At 51.1% G+C, this 15,770-nt stretch overlaps 2 protein-coding genes across 2 annotated transcripts; one reads left to right on the top strand and one right to left on the bottom strand.

Moving 5' to 3' along the window:
* Positions 1 to 478: 478 nt before the first annotated feature.
* Positions 479 to 11,395, top strand: CSUI_001024 (transcription initiation factor tfiid subunit taf5). Its single transcript, XM_068061230.1, has 9 exons — positions 479 to 2,059; positions 3,094 to 3,247; positions 3,995 to 4,616; positions 5,537 to 5,674; positions 6,395 to 6,559; positions 7,052 to 7,911; positions 8,379 to 8,797; positions 9,332 to 9,520; positions 10,499 to 11,395. Exons 1-9 carry the CDS (start codon positions 1,132 to 1,134, stop codon positions 10,720 to 10,722), a joined length of 3,699 nt encoding a protein of 1,232 aa, XP_067926793.1. The 5' UTR covers positions 479 to 1,131; the 3' UTR covers positions 10,723 to 11,395.
* A 1,265-nt stretch (positions 11,396 to 12,660) lies between these two features.
* On the bottom strand, positions 12,661 to 15,560 carry CSUI_001023 (peptidyl-prolyl cis-trans fkbp-type domain-containing protein; the record flags this gene model as incomplete). Its single annotated transcript, XM_068061229.1, has 5 exons — positions 12,661 to 12,842; positions 12,997 to 13,086; positions 13,647 to 13,776; positions 14,495 to 14,573; positions 15,172 to 15,560. The coding sequence occupies 5 exons, from the start codon at positions 15,558 to 15,560 to the stop codon at positions 12,661 to 12,663; spliced, it is 870 nt and encodes a 289-aa protein (XP_067926792.1).
* Positions 15,561 to 15,770: the final 210 nt, after the last annotated feature.

Genomic DNA, 15,770 nt, shown 5'->3' with positions numbered 1-15,770 from the left:
ACTGACCGGCGTAAGTCTGTTCCTTGTCCCCTCTGTATGCTGCCGGGAGGACAGAATGACGCTACTATCCAACCTCAATTTCAGATAGCTGAAGAGAGGATTGTAGTTCATTCGAATATATATAGGGTAGGAGCCTGAGGCGATCGCGCGACGACTTCCAAGAGAACATCTGTAGCGATGTCAGAAAGAAGCCCACTTTTCACCCGACGAAGGAATTCAACTTGTCCTGCTTCCTACACGTCTGCACTTTTCATCCCCATGGTGCCTGTTATTTGCGCTGAAGTAAAACGGTCTGAAAGCGGCGACACAAGGCTGATCCTGCTTGGCCTGCTACTAGATGAAAGAAGGAACCCTGAAGCGTTGGGTCTTGCTTGAATTTGGACACCGGGACTTCTAGGGCGCAGCCCGGATCGCGATTGCATGCACCGGCTACATCTGCATGAGATTGTGGAGTCTCCTTACACTCGTACAAGAGTATCTCTTATCAGATCGAGTCCCAACAGAGGGGAAAGGGACTTCTGCAGAGGGACACCTCACTCAGAAGACTCCGGCAAACTACAGGGACAAGTCGAAAAGTGGTATGGCGTGAGCGATGCTATCCCCGGCTGCTTACGGCGCACATGCACACCGGGACAAACGCGTTTCAGTGCAAAAGAACCGAGTTTTTGTTTTTCCTGCATCGCCGCGAGGACACCTATGCTCTTCACTCGCTCTTTACGCTCCAGCCGACAAACACTTGGCAGTAAACGGGGCAGTTCAGAATCCGTCCTTTGTCCGGTGCCCATGCCCGTTCCCTCAGCTTTTCTCTGTCGCACCGCTCGCCTTTTCCCTGTGTGTTTTTCCGCGCAGTGCTTCGTTGCTTCTCGCTCACATACATCGTAAATGAGCGGTCCTGTTCATGTCGCTTATTTCGGTCTCTCTTCCTTGTTACCTTGTGCTTGGTTTCCGCCGCTAGTTAGCTCGTCGCTTGCAGCGCAGCTTCGGAGCCACCTTAACACTATCGAACTCCGGTCGCACAGGACGATCGTATTTGACGGTCCGTTGGGTATGGTGTCCCAACACGGGTCACCTTGTCTTTGATACTCTCTTTCCATCACAGTCAAAAGTCCCCTACCGTTCTTTTTCCGTAGGATGGCGGGACAGCAGCCACCGACTCCCTCTGCCGTGCCCCCAGGAACAAACCAGACGTCTTCGGCAACTCCACCGTTCCATCCGAACCAGCAGGATCCTTCCTTCTTATCCTACTTTTCTTATAACGGGGCTTCCTCCCATCCCCTATCCGAGCCAGCTACTCCTGGGGTCATGTCTTCTTTGTCAGGTGGCTCCACCCCCCTCGCAGGAGGGGGTGCTCACCCGCGCCCTCTTGACGTTACTACCCCGCAGCAGGGCACAGGTAAGACGGCTGATTCCAGGGGGCCCTCGTCATCAGGTGAGAACGAGGGACAGAGACCCGTTGGAGACAGTCACTGTGGGGTTACTCAGCCGATACATCCTCATAGCGGAGGACCTCCGAATCCCAATCCATCACGTTCTTCCATCCAATCGACACCCCCTATAACACCTCCAAGTTATCCTTTTCCAGCTCCTCATAATATGAATCCGGGAGGGGAGGTGATGTATCAGCAGGCTAATGGAATGATACCTCCTCCGCCTTTCTCTTCTTCGAATTCTCAAAACCCTTCTTCTTATGGCTATCCGCCTTATCTCATGACCCCTGGCAGTGCCCCCCCTCCCTATCACCAGCAGTCTTTCCCAGGAGGAGGAGGAGGAGTAGGGACTTCTTCGCTTCCTCCTACAGCGGCAGGCCCTCCTGGGACTGACCCAGGTGGGCTCATGGTGGGGACGTTTCCTGGGGGGTGGGCTTTTCATCAAGCGGCTGGTGGAGAGACTCAGCCTGGGTATTCGGTTGTTTCGCTCGCAACGTATGAAGGAATCTACAGTCGGTTTTGTATATGGGTCCTCAGTCTCTTCGAAGATTGTCGAGAGGAGCTTATGGACGTTGCATTCGCTGTGCTTATGCACATGGTCAAGAAGCTTCTTAGTGTCGATCCTAACCAGGGTAAGCAAAACAAACCTCTCCGTACTCTCCTTTTGGGCCGGGCTGTCTCAGTCAGGAGAGCTGTTCCCGCCTATTGAAAGGATATCAGCCCTCTCTCGTTCCCGCGACGTGTCATGCTCGAACACCTTGGAGAGAATTTTTCTCGGATTCTTACTTGAGACGATTTGCTGGTGCCTGATTGATGCCGAATGAGAATTCCGCCCTAGATGCTGTCAGTTTGACTTCTTATAGGTTCACATACTTCCCGCAGTCGCCCGAAAACAACATGGTGTGTCTCTGTCTCTTCAGATTTTTTTTGGTATACACTCCCTTTTCATACGTGTGTACGGAAAGCGCATAAATCGTTATCGTAATTCTCAGGATTCTCCTACCTTGGTATGTTCCTGTTCTCTCTCTGAGTGCATGCATTTGAGCCGTGTCGACCTCTTCTCTCCCCTTCTCAATGTGTTCTTCGCGCTGACGTCAGCCTTCTCTTGTTTCTCTACAGATCGGACGCGCGTCACCATCGCCCTTGTTTTCTCTTCCATTCATGCTGAGTCCGCATGTCAGCGAGGCTTCCATTCCTAATTTTCCACACCCTCGGCTGGTTTCAAGAAAGAACACCAGAAGACACTCCTGAAGAAAAGGAAGAACACTGGCAGCCCAGTCGGCTGCTTCTATGTCTGTAATGATCGCACCCCTTGAAAGACGGGAGAAGATTATTGCTCTGCTGATCTACTTCACAAGACTGTTACCACTGTAGTAGTTTACATTAATACAAGAAGCTGCAACTTCTCTTCTCCTTCAATCATAGGCTTACGGACAGGAGAGAGTGATCTTCAGAGAAGATCTGCCCAATCGCACGAACTGTTCTCTCTGTATCTGTCTCCCTCTCTGCCTCATCTCTTCTTGAAGGCGGGCAACACACGAGAGCTAAAGATTCTTTAGTTCTTTTGCACATGTGGTGTCTCGAGCCATGCATATCGACTGTAGCTGAATAGTCGTCGTTGTGGTTGCTGATGTGTCTTGTCTCTTCTTTCTTTTTTTTTCCGAAGCTCGACAACTGCTGAGTCGTTTCGCTTCCTTGCACTACGGAAAGCATCAAGTTCTTCTTAGGCAGCTCCAACAGCTTCAGCTTATACATCCGCTTCAGCTTCGACAGGTTGGATATTTTGCTGCTGAGGAACGCCATCCAGTATATATGTCTGAGTAAGGACTGTATGTCTGTATACGCCTCACACGGGTATCACCATGCTCTTACTCGTACCTGGCCAGTATCCGTTTCCTCTTTCAGTTTACAACATTCATTAGGCGCCGTCAGCTGGCCTCTCACGTGGGATCAAAGACGGGATGGGATGCCTTTACGTACTGTAACAGCTACACATATAGGTTTGTGCCGCGTAGTACCCTACTGCCTCATCCACCTTTTGTCGTATCTGTTTCTGCTCTTGTACCTATCAATCTCTCGACCTCTACTACAGCAGTGTGTATTGACTGTTCTCAACCCTGCACAGCTGACGTGGTCTCGCAGAGAAAGGGGCTGGGTACTAGGAACAGGGAAACAGTTTCTTTTAGACTGGGGGGCGAGAGTGAGCGGTGTTCAAGATTCAGGTTTCCGATGAGGTTCTCCATCCGCTCGTTAAGTTACTATCTTCTTTGAACTCCAGGATCCCTCTGTACAGCAGCAGGGAGCAACTGATCCATCGGGGCCTTGTACTTAAACACATCCATGTATATAGGTACACGCACGAAGGGAAGACAGATAGACTCCGTGTATCGTTCGGCATGCTTTTCGCCCTGTGCCTGCTAGCCGTGTGACAGCTTACGCTACAGTTGGTTCTATCAGGGGTGTTCTCCAGTCCGAGGTCTACCAAGTGATTTTCTCTTGAAAGTCTTTCTTCTTCAGGTTCTTGGTTTCGTTTGTCTTGATTGCTCCTTGTCTCTCTGTTCTTTCAGACGAGCTTACTTCGTTCTTCGGACATGGCTAGTAGACACGCGGTGTCTGCTTCTCGAAGTCATGATTCAGGCGGCAGTACGTCTTCTCCCCCCACCCCCCGCTGCCCCTCATCTTCGAGGTATCGTATATCCAGGCTTATCCACTGTCTCTTCTTCGGCTACGCCCTCTCTTCCACTTCCTCTTTCACAGGCAACAGACCCTTCACGGTCTGGATATTTTCCAGCCAAACAGCTGTGGGGTCTCACCCCTCGGCCTACAGCTGCACCTGGGGCAGGGGGGAGTGGTAACTCTTCAGCTTTCAACTCGTCTTTCGGACTCCTCACCGGCTCTGGAGGAGGAGGGGCTTTGCCTCCAACGCTACCTGGACGCGTGTCTTCTCCGCCTGCTGGCGCTACTGCGGGCCTTCCGGTTGTACCAGGTGGCGGGGCAGGGAAAACCAAAGAAGTACAAGGTGGAGTTCACTCGGGATGGGAAGGGGGAGGAGGAGGACAAGGAAGTAAGAAGGAAGATGGAGCTGAAAAGAAGCAAGAAGAGCCACTACCCCCGGTAACATGGGGACTGCCTAAACAGTTCTTTCGAGAGGAGGTGACGGTCGTAGGCCCAGGAGGGGAACGGACAAAGGTAAGCAGAAACTGAGGACAGGACGGCTTGTTCAGAGAAGCAGCTGTGTCTCTACTGGGAGGGAGGCGTATCTAAGGGATTCCAGCATCTGCAGCAAGGTCTAAGATTTCTCCGATGGTGTTTCAAGGCACGCATGTCACGTGAGAGGAGAAGGATCTCTGGGGTTACGGGGAGGCGACGACTATGGATAGAAAGGCAGATTTTGTCACACTGTCTTACATGTGTGGCGAGTAGCTATTCTCCTAGGAATATAGAGGGGCTCATGTCAAAAGATTGAGCACGGGTGTCTAGCTCCTAATCCTTTCTACTTCTTCATCGGAGAGGGGGAGAAAGGGCTTCGCTACTGCCAGAACGTATGGTCTGTTCCTTCTACGCACAACGGCATTGCGAGAAAGGATTGGAGAGTTGCATGGGATGCAGAGGGGAAGGTTAGCATCTGCGTGTCCGCCTATTTACGTACGTGAGTGCTCGCTCATACCATAACTATACACATCTTCTGAAAGTGGTCACGGGTCTCTTAGATTTCAAGAGTAACTTTTTAGTGAGAGCTTTAGTAGTGTTGTGTTTTGAAGGGGAAGAGCGCCAAAACGTCCAAACAGTCTTTTACAGCCGGTGATTCGCTGTAACTGTAGAAACGGCACCACAGAAGCTAGGTACGGAGCTCCTTACACCAACCGAGTCTTTCAGTTTCTTCAGTCTTGCCTGCTGCCGTCTTGCATAGATTTCGTCGCTCTTTTCTGCCTGTACTTGTATACTCAGTCACGGCCACAAGACTGTGTGGCGTGTGAGTGCGCAATGCAGATTCCCTTTCTACGGTTGTCTAGACACACCGCGACCTCCAATTTCATTCTTTCTTTCCTTCGCTCAAAGTACGACTACGCATCTTTCGGTTGAGTGCTCTGCATTGCTTGTCCTTACAGCGAGTGCGGATTCTGGGTGGGGAAAACGTACGAGAGACGGATCTAGTCGATCCTGAATACCTCCTGCCACTGCCGGAGCCAGGTCGGGATGCTTTCTTCCTTTATAAACGGCTTCATAAACAGCAGGCAGAGCGGAGAGTAAGCCGAATCAGAATCTCAAAAAAGTCCTTCGCACTGTCTCGGATGTCTGTTTCACCATTGGTGACGGGCAGTTGCAGGCCACAGATGAAAGTGTATTTTTTTGTCATGGCGTATCCCTATTCATGCTCCTGGAGACTGTAGATGGGCCTCAGACAGAACGGAGGTGGAGCTTCACTGAGTTCAAACATCGCCGTTGTGTTGGCTACGTGTTGCAAGCACGTTCGGGGCAGAACGTCATATGTTTGTAGAGTTAAGAAAGTCGTAATGTAAGTAGCCAAACTAGGCATGTTTGGCTTCCTACCCCGACTCTCTTTAACGGTGAGGGGTGACAGTCCGTAGGACTGCATCCACGGTCAAGAGGAGGCGCGCCTGGAGGTATCCATTTATCCATTCGAACTCTTCACACGTGTATAATCGCATAAGTGTGTATGTGTATAAAGGTAAGTATGTTCTATAGTTTAGCCCCCAAGGTTTCTAAGAGTGGGAAGTGTGGTGAGGTAAAGACAGTGGCCTCCTGTCACCTATCGTGTTTTGAGCCCTCAAGAATGTACGTGATAATGTAGCTACTGCATGTACTCTGTGTGTACGAAGATGGGCATTGCTGCCGTTTGCTTCATTCTGTTCTGTAAGCAGAAACACATGTCTGTTGTTTTCTTATAGTCGGCGGCAGTGTAAGAGAAGCGTGTGCAGTTTTTTCTGAATTCTTACCCTCCTCAGGCTCCTTTGTCCGCGGCATCGGGACAGCTCCCCTCTATTGCATGCATTACCGTCCTCAATGCCTCAGCTGAAATCGGGTCATGCGCAGTCAGTCCGAGTACAAGCAAACTCGTCGCCGTTGGAGGGGATGGAGAAATCCGGCTGTGGAATCTTCAACAACAGCAGGTAAGGCATTTAGTTAAGACTGAACTATTCCCTGTCACACAGATGGAAAGAGGGATTTTTTTTTCATTTCTCCTTAGTATGTTGACTTCTCGGTCTTTTTCTTGTGCGTTGGCCTTCTTGTTCTCGTGAGAGGAGTCGTCGTCTTTGTCCGGAGCAAGGACGGATCGCAAGGAGGTCTTTGTTACTATACTTGGGGTGACCTCCGGGATGAGCTGTCTTTTCTCCCTCTCTCTCTCCTTCTCGTCGCCTTCTATGCTCCTTACCTGATGCTTAATGTCTGACGCAATTTTTTTTCTCATTTGCACCGAGCCGCGGCTGTTATCCGTACGACAGTATACGCCTCACATATGTTTACATACTGATGGGGACAGACCAGATATATGCATGCTTCCAAGGCGCAAAATGTATCTTTGGTTCTTCTGGAAGCCCCCCTGTATATACTCTATAGGTAAGAGCTTTTGTCTCTTCTATCTCTCGTTTTCTTTGCTTCAGATAGCGAAAGCTCATCGTGAGCGTCGTCGGCGAAAGTGGATCTTGCGGGCCGAGCGGTGTGCGCAAGAAGGTCGCCTTCCTCCTGGGTCTGTTGAGGATTTATCTACGTCATCCTCTGACGACTCTCAAGGAGACGTGCGGTCATCATCATCTTCTTCGGGATCGGAGATGGATGGTGATGACGTAGGCGGCAGTCGTTCTCGTAGGAAGAGAGGAAGCAGAGGCGATAGCAGGCAACTGAATGAAAGAAATGGACGTGTCCGAAAAGGAAGAAGTAGTCGAGCAAAGAATAAGAAGTGTGTCCTTGATTGGGGGGGAGAGGAAGAAGGAGAAGAAGAAGGCACTCTACGTCTTGTCGGGTGTGATGGACGTGTCCTTTCACTTGCATTCGGAGAAGTCGATGATCGCATTCTTCTTTCAGGCGGGACAGATGGGATTATACGCTTGTGGCAGCCATATTCCCTCTCTTCATGGACTTCACCTGCAACTGCGAATCTTGATGATTCGGATGATGACAGAGGGGACCTCTCAGTGAACGGGAAGAAAGGCGGAGCTTCAGGTGGATCAGACAACAAAGACGGTGACGGTGATAAAGGAGGGGGAGATAGTCTGGGAGGGGGGGGTGAAGACGATGCAAGGGGGAGCGACAAAGGACGACAAACAGGAGGAGGAGATAAAGGACCAGGTGAAGATAGGACACGAAGAAAAAACGATGGAGAAGATTTGTCTTCATTGTCTTCTTCAAGCTTTGAAACTCTTGGCAGAAAATCAAGAATTCAAGGCTCCAATGTCGCGACCCCCCTCTGTCTCTACCGCGCTGCGCTAGCCGCTGTCTGGTCTTTAGACATTGGCCCGTTCGGGTAAGCTTAGCGGAGAGCAGGGCTACAGTCGGGTTCCTGCAAGAATCGAAACCTTGAAGGGGGAGAAAGAACTTCAGAGACGAATTGCTTGCTGTGTAGGAGCATAGATAAGCTTGTACTGAGGCGGGGGTACAGTCTCTTGCAGCGTGTCCGAAGAGGCAGGCAAAGTGGCGGCGAGGGGGAAGGGGAGGGGCTGAGAGATTGTAGAAGGGTTGTGTGCACGCAGGCGTGGGACGGGGCGTGCATGTACCCGGTCAAATGAGTTTGTAGAACAGACGCTCGAACCCGGAAGCCTGTCTAAAGGCGGGACTCGCATGTAACTCATAGGGGAACTAGGCTGTCACGTTAGAGAGAAGTGAAGCTTAGAAGTTCTTGCCCTGCAGTGTTGGACTTCTTGAAGGTGTTGCGCTACGGTACTCATTTTACAGAATGTTGTGTGTGTGTGTTCTGTCTTTTCCCGTATACAGGCATTACTTTGCCTCGGGTTCTTCCGACAGCTGTGCCCGCCTATGGTGTACGTCGCGGTCTTTCCCGACACGCTTACTTCAACACCCTGCTGCTGCAACGGATGTTTACACGGTGAAATTACACGCAAATTCCTCCCTCTTGCTCACTTCAGCTTCCGACAATGTTGTTCGCCTCTTCGATCTTCGCACAGCTGATGTCGTTAGAACATTCCAGCCTCTCTTGGTTCCGACGGGATTAGGGACGGCTCAACGGGAGCATGGCTCTGATGGGGTTTGGAGAGATATCTTGATGCCGCCGGGCAGGCCTCTGACTAGCGGTCAGAGACAGCGGAAAGCGATGCTGGCGAGTCGACGAGAAAGTGCAGGCCGAGTGACGTGCCTAGCTAATTCACCGGATGGGAGACTGATTGCTGCCGGGGGTGAGCGCTCACTGAGCTTCCCCGAGTAGACGGCTGGCGTCATGCCTCTTTTGCTGTAGGAGGAGAGGAAGGTTCAATTTCATTTCCTTCCAGGGCAGCCCAATGCGTAGTCCAGTCCGCCTTCGGCGATAAGTCTATACAGTTCATTCATGTTCATTGCTTGCAAACCTATACAGAGAAGGCTAATCAGCACTAGCTCGAAGTCACAGCGCTTGATGGTAGAGCTGTGTCATCCAGTGGCAGAGAAATTAGTACTGCGTGAATCTGTCCAGGCAACTCACGCGTCTACTGGTGTGCACGAGCTCCATCGTTAAGCTGGAGATATTTTCATACGTGCACCCGGCGAGTGTACACAGTTTTGTATATTCGTTTTTTTTCACGTTTTTGTTTAGTGGGACAGATGAACTTCTCCAGCACGCGGATAGTCACACGATTAAAGACACTGCAGGGAAATTCCGAGCACACGCCAGAGAAGACAAACGCTTTATACAAGCATATATGCCGAATCTGCTACTTTCCTGTCTCGGATGACAGACTCTGCTGGAGGGATATGCGTGTACGATATTCCATCGGGGCGACCGATGTCGTGCTCATGGAGCCCAAGCTACGGGAGTGAAGCTTCTGTTCCACCTTTTGTCGCTTCTCTAAGTTTTTGTCACGGCTCTACCCTTCTCGCGTCGGCATGTCGCAATGGTACTGTCGCCTTGTGGGATACAAGTACAGGTAAAGAACACTATTTCTTACGTAGTCTTCTTTGACTTTCTCCGGTGTTTGCGGGTCATTGTGACTTACTTTCAAGCACTTTTTGTCCGATGCCTATGGTCGCGCAAAGCTCAAATACCCCGTGCTTGGTTGCGGATGTAGAGTAAAACTCTCTGACTTCAACGACTCCCATTATATATAGGAGGGCAATGCATGTCAATTACGGGGAAACGTACTCGTTTTCTTTGGCCTTTTGCAAAGTTTCTCCTTCATGATCAGTTTCCCCGCTAACTGTTACGCTCCTTCTCATCTTTCATTCCTTCGTTCGTGTGATCTGCTGCGGCGGTTCCGAACGTATGTGCTGTGCGAGGATGTGGATACATAGTAAGTAGATAGAGCCTAATACAGAAGACAGTAGCACTTCGTCTCCGTGGTATTGTTCGCTTCAGTTGTGTGAGATCGCGCTTGCATTTAAGAAACCGTTTTCTCTTGGGTAAGCTCGTCTTCCTTCGGTGGCTTTTCGGGTGTTCACGTGGAGATCCTTGTGTCAGTGGTTGGACATTGTAAGGGTGGACGTGTTGAAGATCGAGATAAGGAGTGGAGTTTCTTCACTATTCAGGAAACCACCCTTAAAACGAGGCGAGTTCTAAGAGTGGGCTCGGCCAAGGAGTGAGGCGATCTTTTCTAAGGTCTTTCTGATTACCTTTCGGTCATAGGTATTGCCCCCCGTGCTGGAAAAGCACTGTCGTAGTAGGTTTTCTCCGTGGATACGTGGCTTCCGCCTGTCGCATTTTCGTGACGGAGGTCACCCTTGTCAAGTGATCTCCATCACGATTGAAAAGATAGAAATAAAACCAGATGTTTGAATTGGCAACATAATGCTGCAAAGCTGTCAACCTACGGTACTACCAAGCGTGAAGAGAGATAAAGACAACCGGGCTCCCACTACCGATGTATGTATGGCGTTTGTTTTCTGTCTTCTCTCTAATGTGTCTTCAGCTAGTACAAATGCTTCCGCATCTAAAACTGCGACTGATGGACAGGGAGAAGACAGCAATAGTGCCGTTACGCCGAATGCTGAGAGTACTGTGTCCGCCCTCAACCTCGTTCACAATTATGGCGCTAGATACGCGAGTTTCCGCTCGTGTCTGTTTACTCCCGAAAACCTCCTTGTTTGCCTTGCCCTGTCGACACTCTGTAGCGAAGACGATATCTGCGCCTAAGAGACTCTCTAGTAGCGGCTGACGGCTGTCCCGCAACTATGCTTCATTGTGTAGTCCTACTGCGCCAATATGGAGAACGAGGCGAAGCTCTTACGGAGGTTGTATCATTTCTCAGCAAATCTGCATCAGAAGAGTGACTTGAAAGTCCGGTTTTCGCAGCTAGTGCTCCTGGCACGTGCGCCAGAGGTCGCTGACAGGTTGCTAGCAAGACTGTTGTGATTCTATGGAGTTGTTTCTTTTTTGAAGCAAGGTAATGTCAAACAAAACCGGGCGGTTGGCCGCCGTTCCTTTTTTCGGTTTGTTATGAAGGTGTCACCACTTAGTTCTCCGTCCGAGAAAGGATGCCGCGCTCACCAAGAAGGGGTACATCTCCTCGAGGGAGTGCGGAGAACTGTAAAAAGGGAGCAAAACAACAGGGGAAGCTGAGAGCTTCCCCTATTGTTTTGCTCCCTTTTTCTCCTTTGTGCCGACGGGGCGACATGAAGTAGTTCTTCTAGAACTGAGTTCATGCGGCGCGGGAGAGGTCTTCCGTCCTTGCTGTTGTGGTTTTACCATCCAAAAACGTTCCTGGAGGATAATGCTTCTTTGCCACTACCAGATCACTGTCTCTACCTCGCGTTCGCGGGCCCGGCGTAGTAACGATGTGTTATTTTCGCCCTTTTTTTTGTCGAGGGTACATTCTCTGAACCCGCTCTGCCAGCCTGTAGGCTGCAGAATAAACTCTGGAAAAGACGCTTCAAGAAGTGCGCAGATATTTGTCACGGAGAGGATCTACGCTGTCACGTGACCCTAAACTATTACAGCAATAGGCCAGCACGGCGGCTGGAAGCAACGACTGGCTACTTGAGTCCGCTGCACGAGGCGTACTTTTCCGAAGGGCTCCGGAACGAAACGGAACATGTCGCTGCTCCTAGTTTCAGGTTACGTCGTTATTTCTGACACGATGACGCCTCCTTGGCAGCGCGCAGACACACTTCCAGCTTTCCAGCTATCAGTCTCCGTAGGTCTCTCGTGGATTCACAGTAAGATGAGTCGTTACAGCATGTCCATTAGCCGGAGAAGAAAGGAAACAGACGGGGCGCCGAGTGAACGTTTCACACAGGTACCGGTTTCCAGGGTTGCGAAAAGAGGCGCTTCGCTGCGTCCTTTGCTTGGTCATATTTCGTGTAACGCTCATCCCAACGGCGGGGAGCGCTCCGTTCTCGTTGTCTATTTTCAGGGTCTACCCCGCAACTGTGTGTGAACATCTCGAGGAGTCACCCCGCAACTTTGTGTGAACATCTAGGACCTACCCCGCAACTTTGTGTGAACATCTCTAGGAGTCACCCCGCCTTTGGGTGAACATCAACCCCGCAACTCAGGGTGAATATCTCTAGGAGGCACCCCGCAACTTGTGGGCTAGGATACCATTTTGAAAAGGTGAACCAAAAAGCCGAAAAGCGAAGATGAATTCAACGCACCCGAAAATGGATCCACAGGGTGGGGGAAGAACAGGCGTTGTATTCTTGTAATAGATGACTGTATGGCGCGTCTACTTGCTGTTTAGTATTTTCTGGTCCAAGTGAGGTTGACGTCCCGTAGTCGGATAAGCTACGATGTGTCTCGCTGCTGAGCGCTTTCGAATGTGGCTCTTTGTGGTCGTGTCTTCTAAAACGTGTACCTGCGTACGTATCTCCATGGATGCTGTGAACAGATTTCCGGCGCACTGTGCTTCTCCGCATTTAAGGGATAAGCGTCCGTCATCTGGCAGGTCCTCCTCCTGTTGAACGCTCACGAGGCAAGCCCAGACGGCTTCTGACAGCGGACTTCTGCGCTGTTCTCGCCAAAGCAATCAATTGAAGTTGTAGCTCTGCTTCACCCCGTGTACTCGCCAAGTACATCTGGGGTCAGCGGAGGGAGTTCAAAAGAGCTGGGAGTGCTTGAGTGGCGAGTTGCCCGTTACAGTTCATCGTGAGACCAGGAGTTCTTGGAGAGGCCGTCTTCTGCAGGTAACGTCTCGTCCGCTGCTCGAGAGTCCGTGAGTGCCCCTGGGGCAGGCCCTGCTTGCTGCGCCTCTTTATGCTCAATAAACTCTAGGCGTATGTGGAGCATTACTACTTCATTGGGACCGACTTTGCCGTCTGACACCGAGCAATTCAAACAAGGAAGCGGAATCCATTCAGAGCTTGCAATCGTAACAAGTGCCGGAAGCCACGTAATCAGCACATGGAGTGCGTAGGTACCGTTGGAACGCGACGTGAGCTGAGGCGCACTGGAGCACTGATGTATGCGTACTTGAAAAAGTTAAACCTATACCGCTACTTGGAGTGCAACTCTCTCTGTCTCGTCCTTCAGGAGACAACACTTTTGCTAAGAGTACACAGGCTATCCAGGACATCGAAGATGCACTATGCGGGAAGTCGCACGAACGAGGGCGTAAGTGCAACTGCAAACGAGTAGCACTTCACGTCTTCTGTAATACACGACGGGTTCTTCAAGGCGGGCCTACTCGCGATAAGACATATCGGTCCATACACACAAATACATACATATATGTCTATAGATGTCCCCATACCTAGTCATTCCCAGTTGAACAATCCTCTCAGAAAGTCGCTTCCGCCAATAGACGAGATCATGACACAGAAAAAGACAGGCAGCGCGTATCGTCAAGAAACCTCTAGAACGAGGCACACTAATACCCCGAGAAAGACGGCCAGAAACAGTCAACGAAACATTCGTGACTCCAGCCGTCAGAGGTGCTGAAGTCGTAAAAGCCTTTTAGCGTCTAAGTAAGAGTTGTGGAGCCAACCACGTTTGTTGACCGGAGAAGAAGCAGCCGCGGAGACGCAAACAGGGTACCCGATAGCTGAGTGACACGAAAGATGAAGCTCCCCTTAGTGCGGTATTCCAGCAGATCGGAAGTACGTTGCATTGCTGTGACTTACTCAGTCCCGCTTCCCCGAAACCCACTTCGGGCGGAATGTACGCATGGAGCTCCTCGCCATTCCTCATGAACATCAAGACTTCTCGCCAACCTGGAACTAAACTCTTCAGCTCTGCGACAGCCGCTTTTCCCTAAGTAAGCACGAACAGTAGTGACACCGCGCCAGCGCACCTTCCTTTACAGGTTGATCGGACCCAGCAAAGCCGACATTCTGCTTATTGTGGGGGAGAGTAGGACGACCAGGGGTATGACAGCCTCCAGAACACCTCGAGTCGAGGTAACGGCGCAATGCTTCTTTTGCAGCCGGTCTAAAGCATTCACTCCCCCTGCAGTCCCAGCGGCAGTCTTGGAGAACAGATGGCAGTATGAGGTGTTCTTGCCAGCGCTAGAATTGCCTCTGTTCTTTCTAAAAAATCCCGCTGTAGCCGTATGCGAGAGAGTGAATAGACAGACACAAGCCAGACTGTTCAGTCAAGCGTTTACTCCAGTGTGTTGGAGCATCAAGAGCAGCGTTTCCGCGATATACTATGGAGAAGCAATCAGTCGTGAAAAAGTGAGGCTCCCACGCTGATTTTGTCCAAGATAAGGACGTGAGAAGCGTTTGGCTGCTTAGAAACGCAGGAACTGCCCCGGACCGCGGGGGTACGACTCCTTCTCTGGACCAGCAGTTGAACTGCATTTCCTTGACGGCGCTCTCAAGCCGGGAGCAACTCCGACGCGTGCCTCCTCCATTCGGTCACAGATGCAGGTCCGATGCATGGCGTAAGCCTGAATTCGCTATCGAAAAGCTGATTCGCTCCCGGCACATTTTGCTATTGAACAGCCAGGCCTTGATCACAATGTACGTACCGTTCTGAACGTGTTGAAGAAAGTTTTTCCACTCAGGCGCTTGCCAAGGTAGTGCATATGAACCACATCCGTATCAGCTCTGCGTACACCAAGAACCAGACAGCAGGCAGGGTTGTCGCAAGTCGAAGGCAGCCGTTCCAGGCAGGGGGGAGGGAACGGTGAGCCCCTGTTGCTCCAGGTTTTCGCAGCTCACTTCTATGGCTCTTCCCGAGGGCGCTCGAGCGAAGATTTTCCGTGTACATAGGTCTCGCGAGCTGTGGACTCGAAGCAGCTCTCTGGTACTACTTGCGCGGCTGCCAAGGATGAAGAGGCCACTAGACGAGCCTTAACTGGTACGTTTCTAACTACAGGGATGCCCTGCACCATGAAAACGGCGGAAACTCGTACACTCTTCCGGATCTGCCTATGTAGCGCCGCTTAAGTGACAGTGACATCTCGATACTCTACTCATGTTTGCGTCGTGAGACAGCTGAACTGGAGAAACGGCGAATATGGGAACTGACACTGAACTGCCGCTTATGCAAAGTGGTAGTGTGGAAGGTGCGACGACTGCTGTAGGGCTTCGATTTGTATGTGGCCAGTTTCTTCATTCAGACTTCTTCGGGAGCTCGGAGAGGTATCCCCGAGATCAGTTGAGTATGCGCGCCTGCCACGCTGTTCTCCCGGCGCCTTGGTACACGTTCACATCGGTGTGAAGACCGCCCCGCTCACTGATGTACCTTGGAATACTTGCATGATCATCGGTTTTTCGCCGTATCCACCTGTACTGCACGCCCAAGGGCGAAACGGATATTCCAGGTTGGTCCCTGTTCCATTCCAAGAAGGCTCGGGAAAGCCTTTTGTTCCTTTCGGCTTTTGATTCGCGTGCATCGGGCAAGTCGTGGTCTTCCCACAGAGCAGTGCAGTGCTTCATAGTTTCCAGGCAAGCCTCCCTTGCCAGTTTCCGTGCATCTGCTGGGTGTTCCAAGAGAGCAGCTCTGTATTCGTTTTTTCCTTCCTGGAGCTGTTTTTTGCATTCGGCCGTCATTTCGAGGGTATTGATATCTTCCGTCTTATCTGACACCATTGAACAGCGAGCCCGAGGATCCTTGTTACCCGCGTGTAGAGCAGCGGGGACAACAGAGGGCGTATAAGATTCTTTTGACAGACACAGGTTTGCGGCTGAGAACGGTCGCTCTCTGCCCACATACTGTGCCGCCGGTGCTGCTGGTAATCACGAAAACTGTGGACGGACAAAACGGCGGCAAGGAGAAAGTGCGTGGCAGCGTATGTGCTT

The sequence above is a fragment of the Cystoisospora suis genome (genome assembly GCF_002600585.1).
Source record: "Cystoisospora suis strain Wien I chromosome Unknown contig_404, whole genome shotgun sequence".
In the NCBI taxonomy this organism is placed as follows: domain Eukaryota; phylum Apicomplexa; class Conoidasida; order Eucoccidiorida; family Sarcocystidae; genus Cystoisospora; species Cystoisospora suis.
The sequence above is the reverse complement of the archived record's forward strand: the minus strand, read 5'-3'. Positions and strand labels throughout refer to the sequence as shown.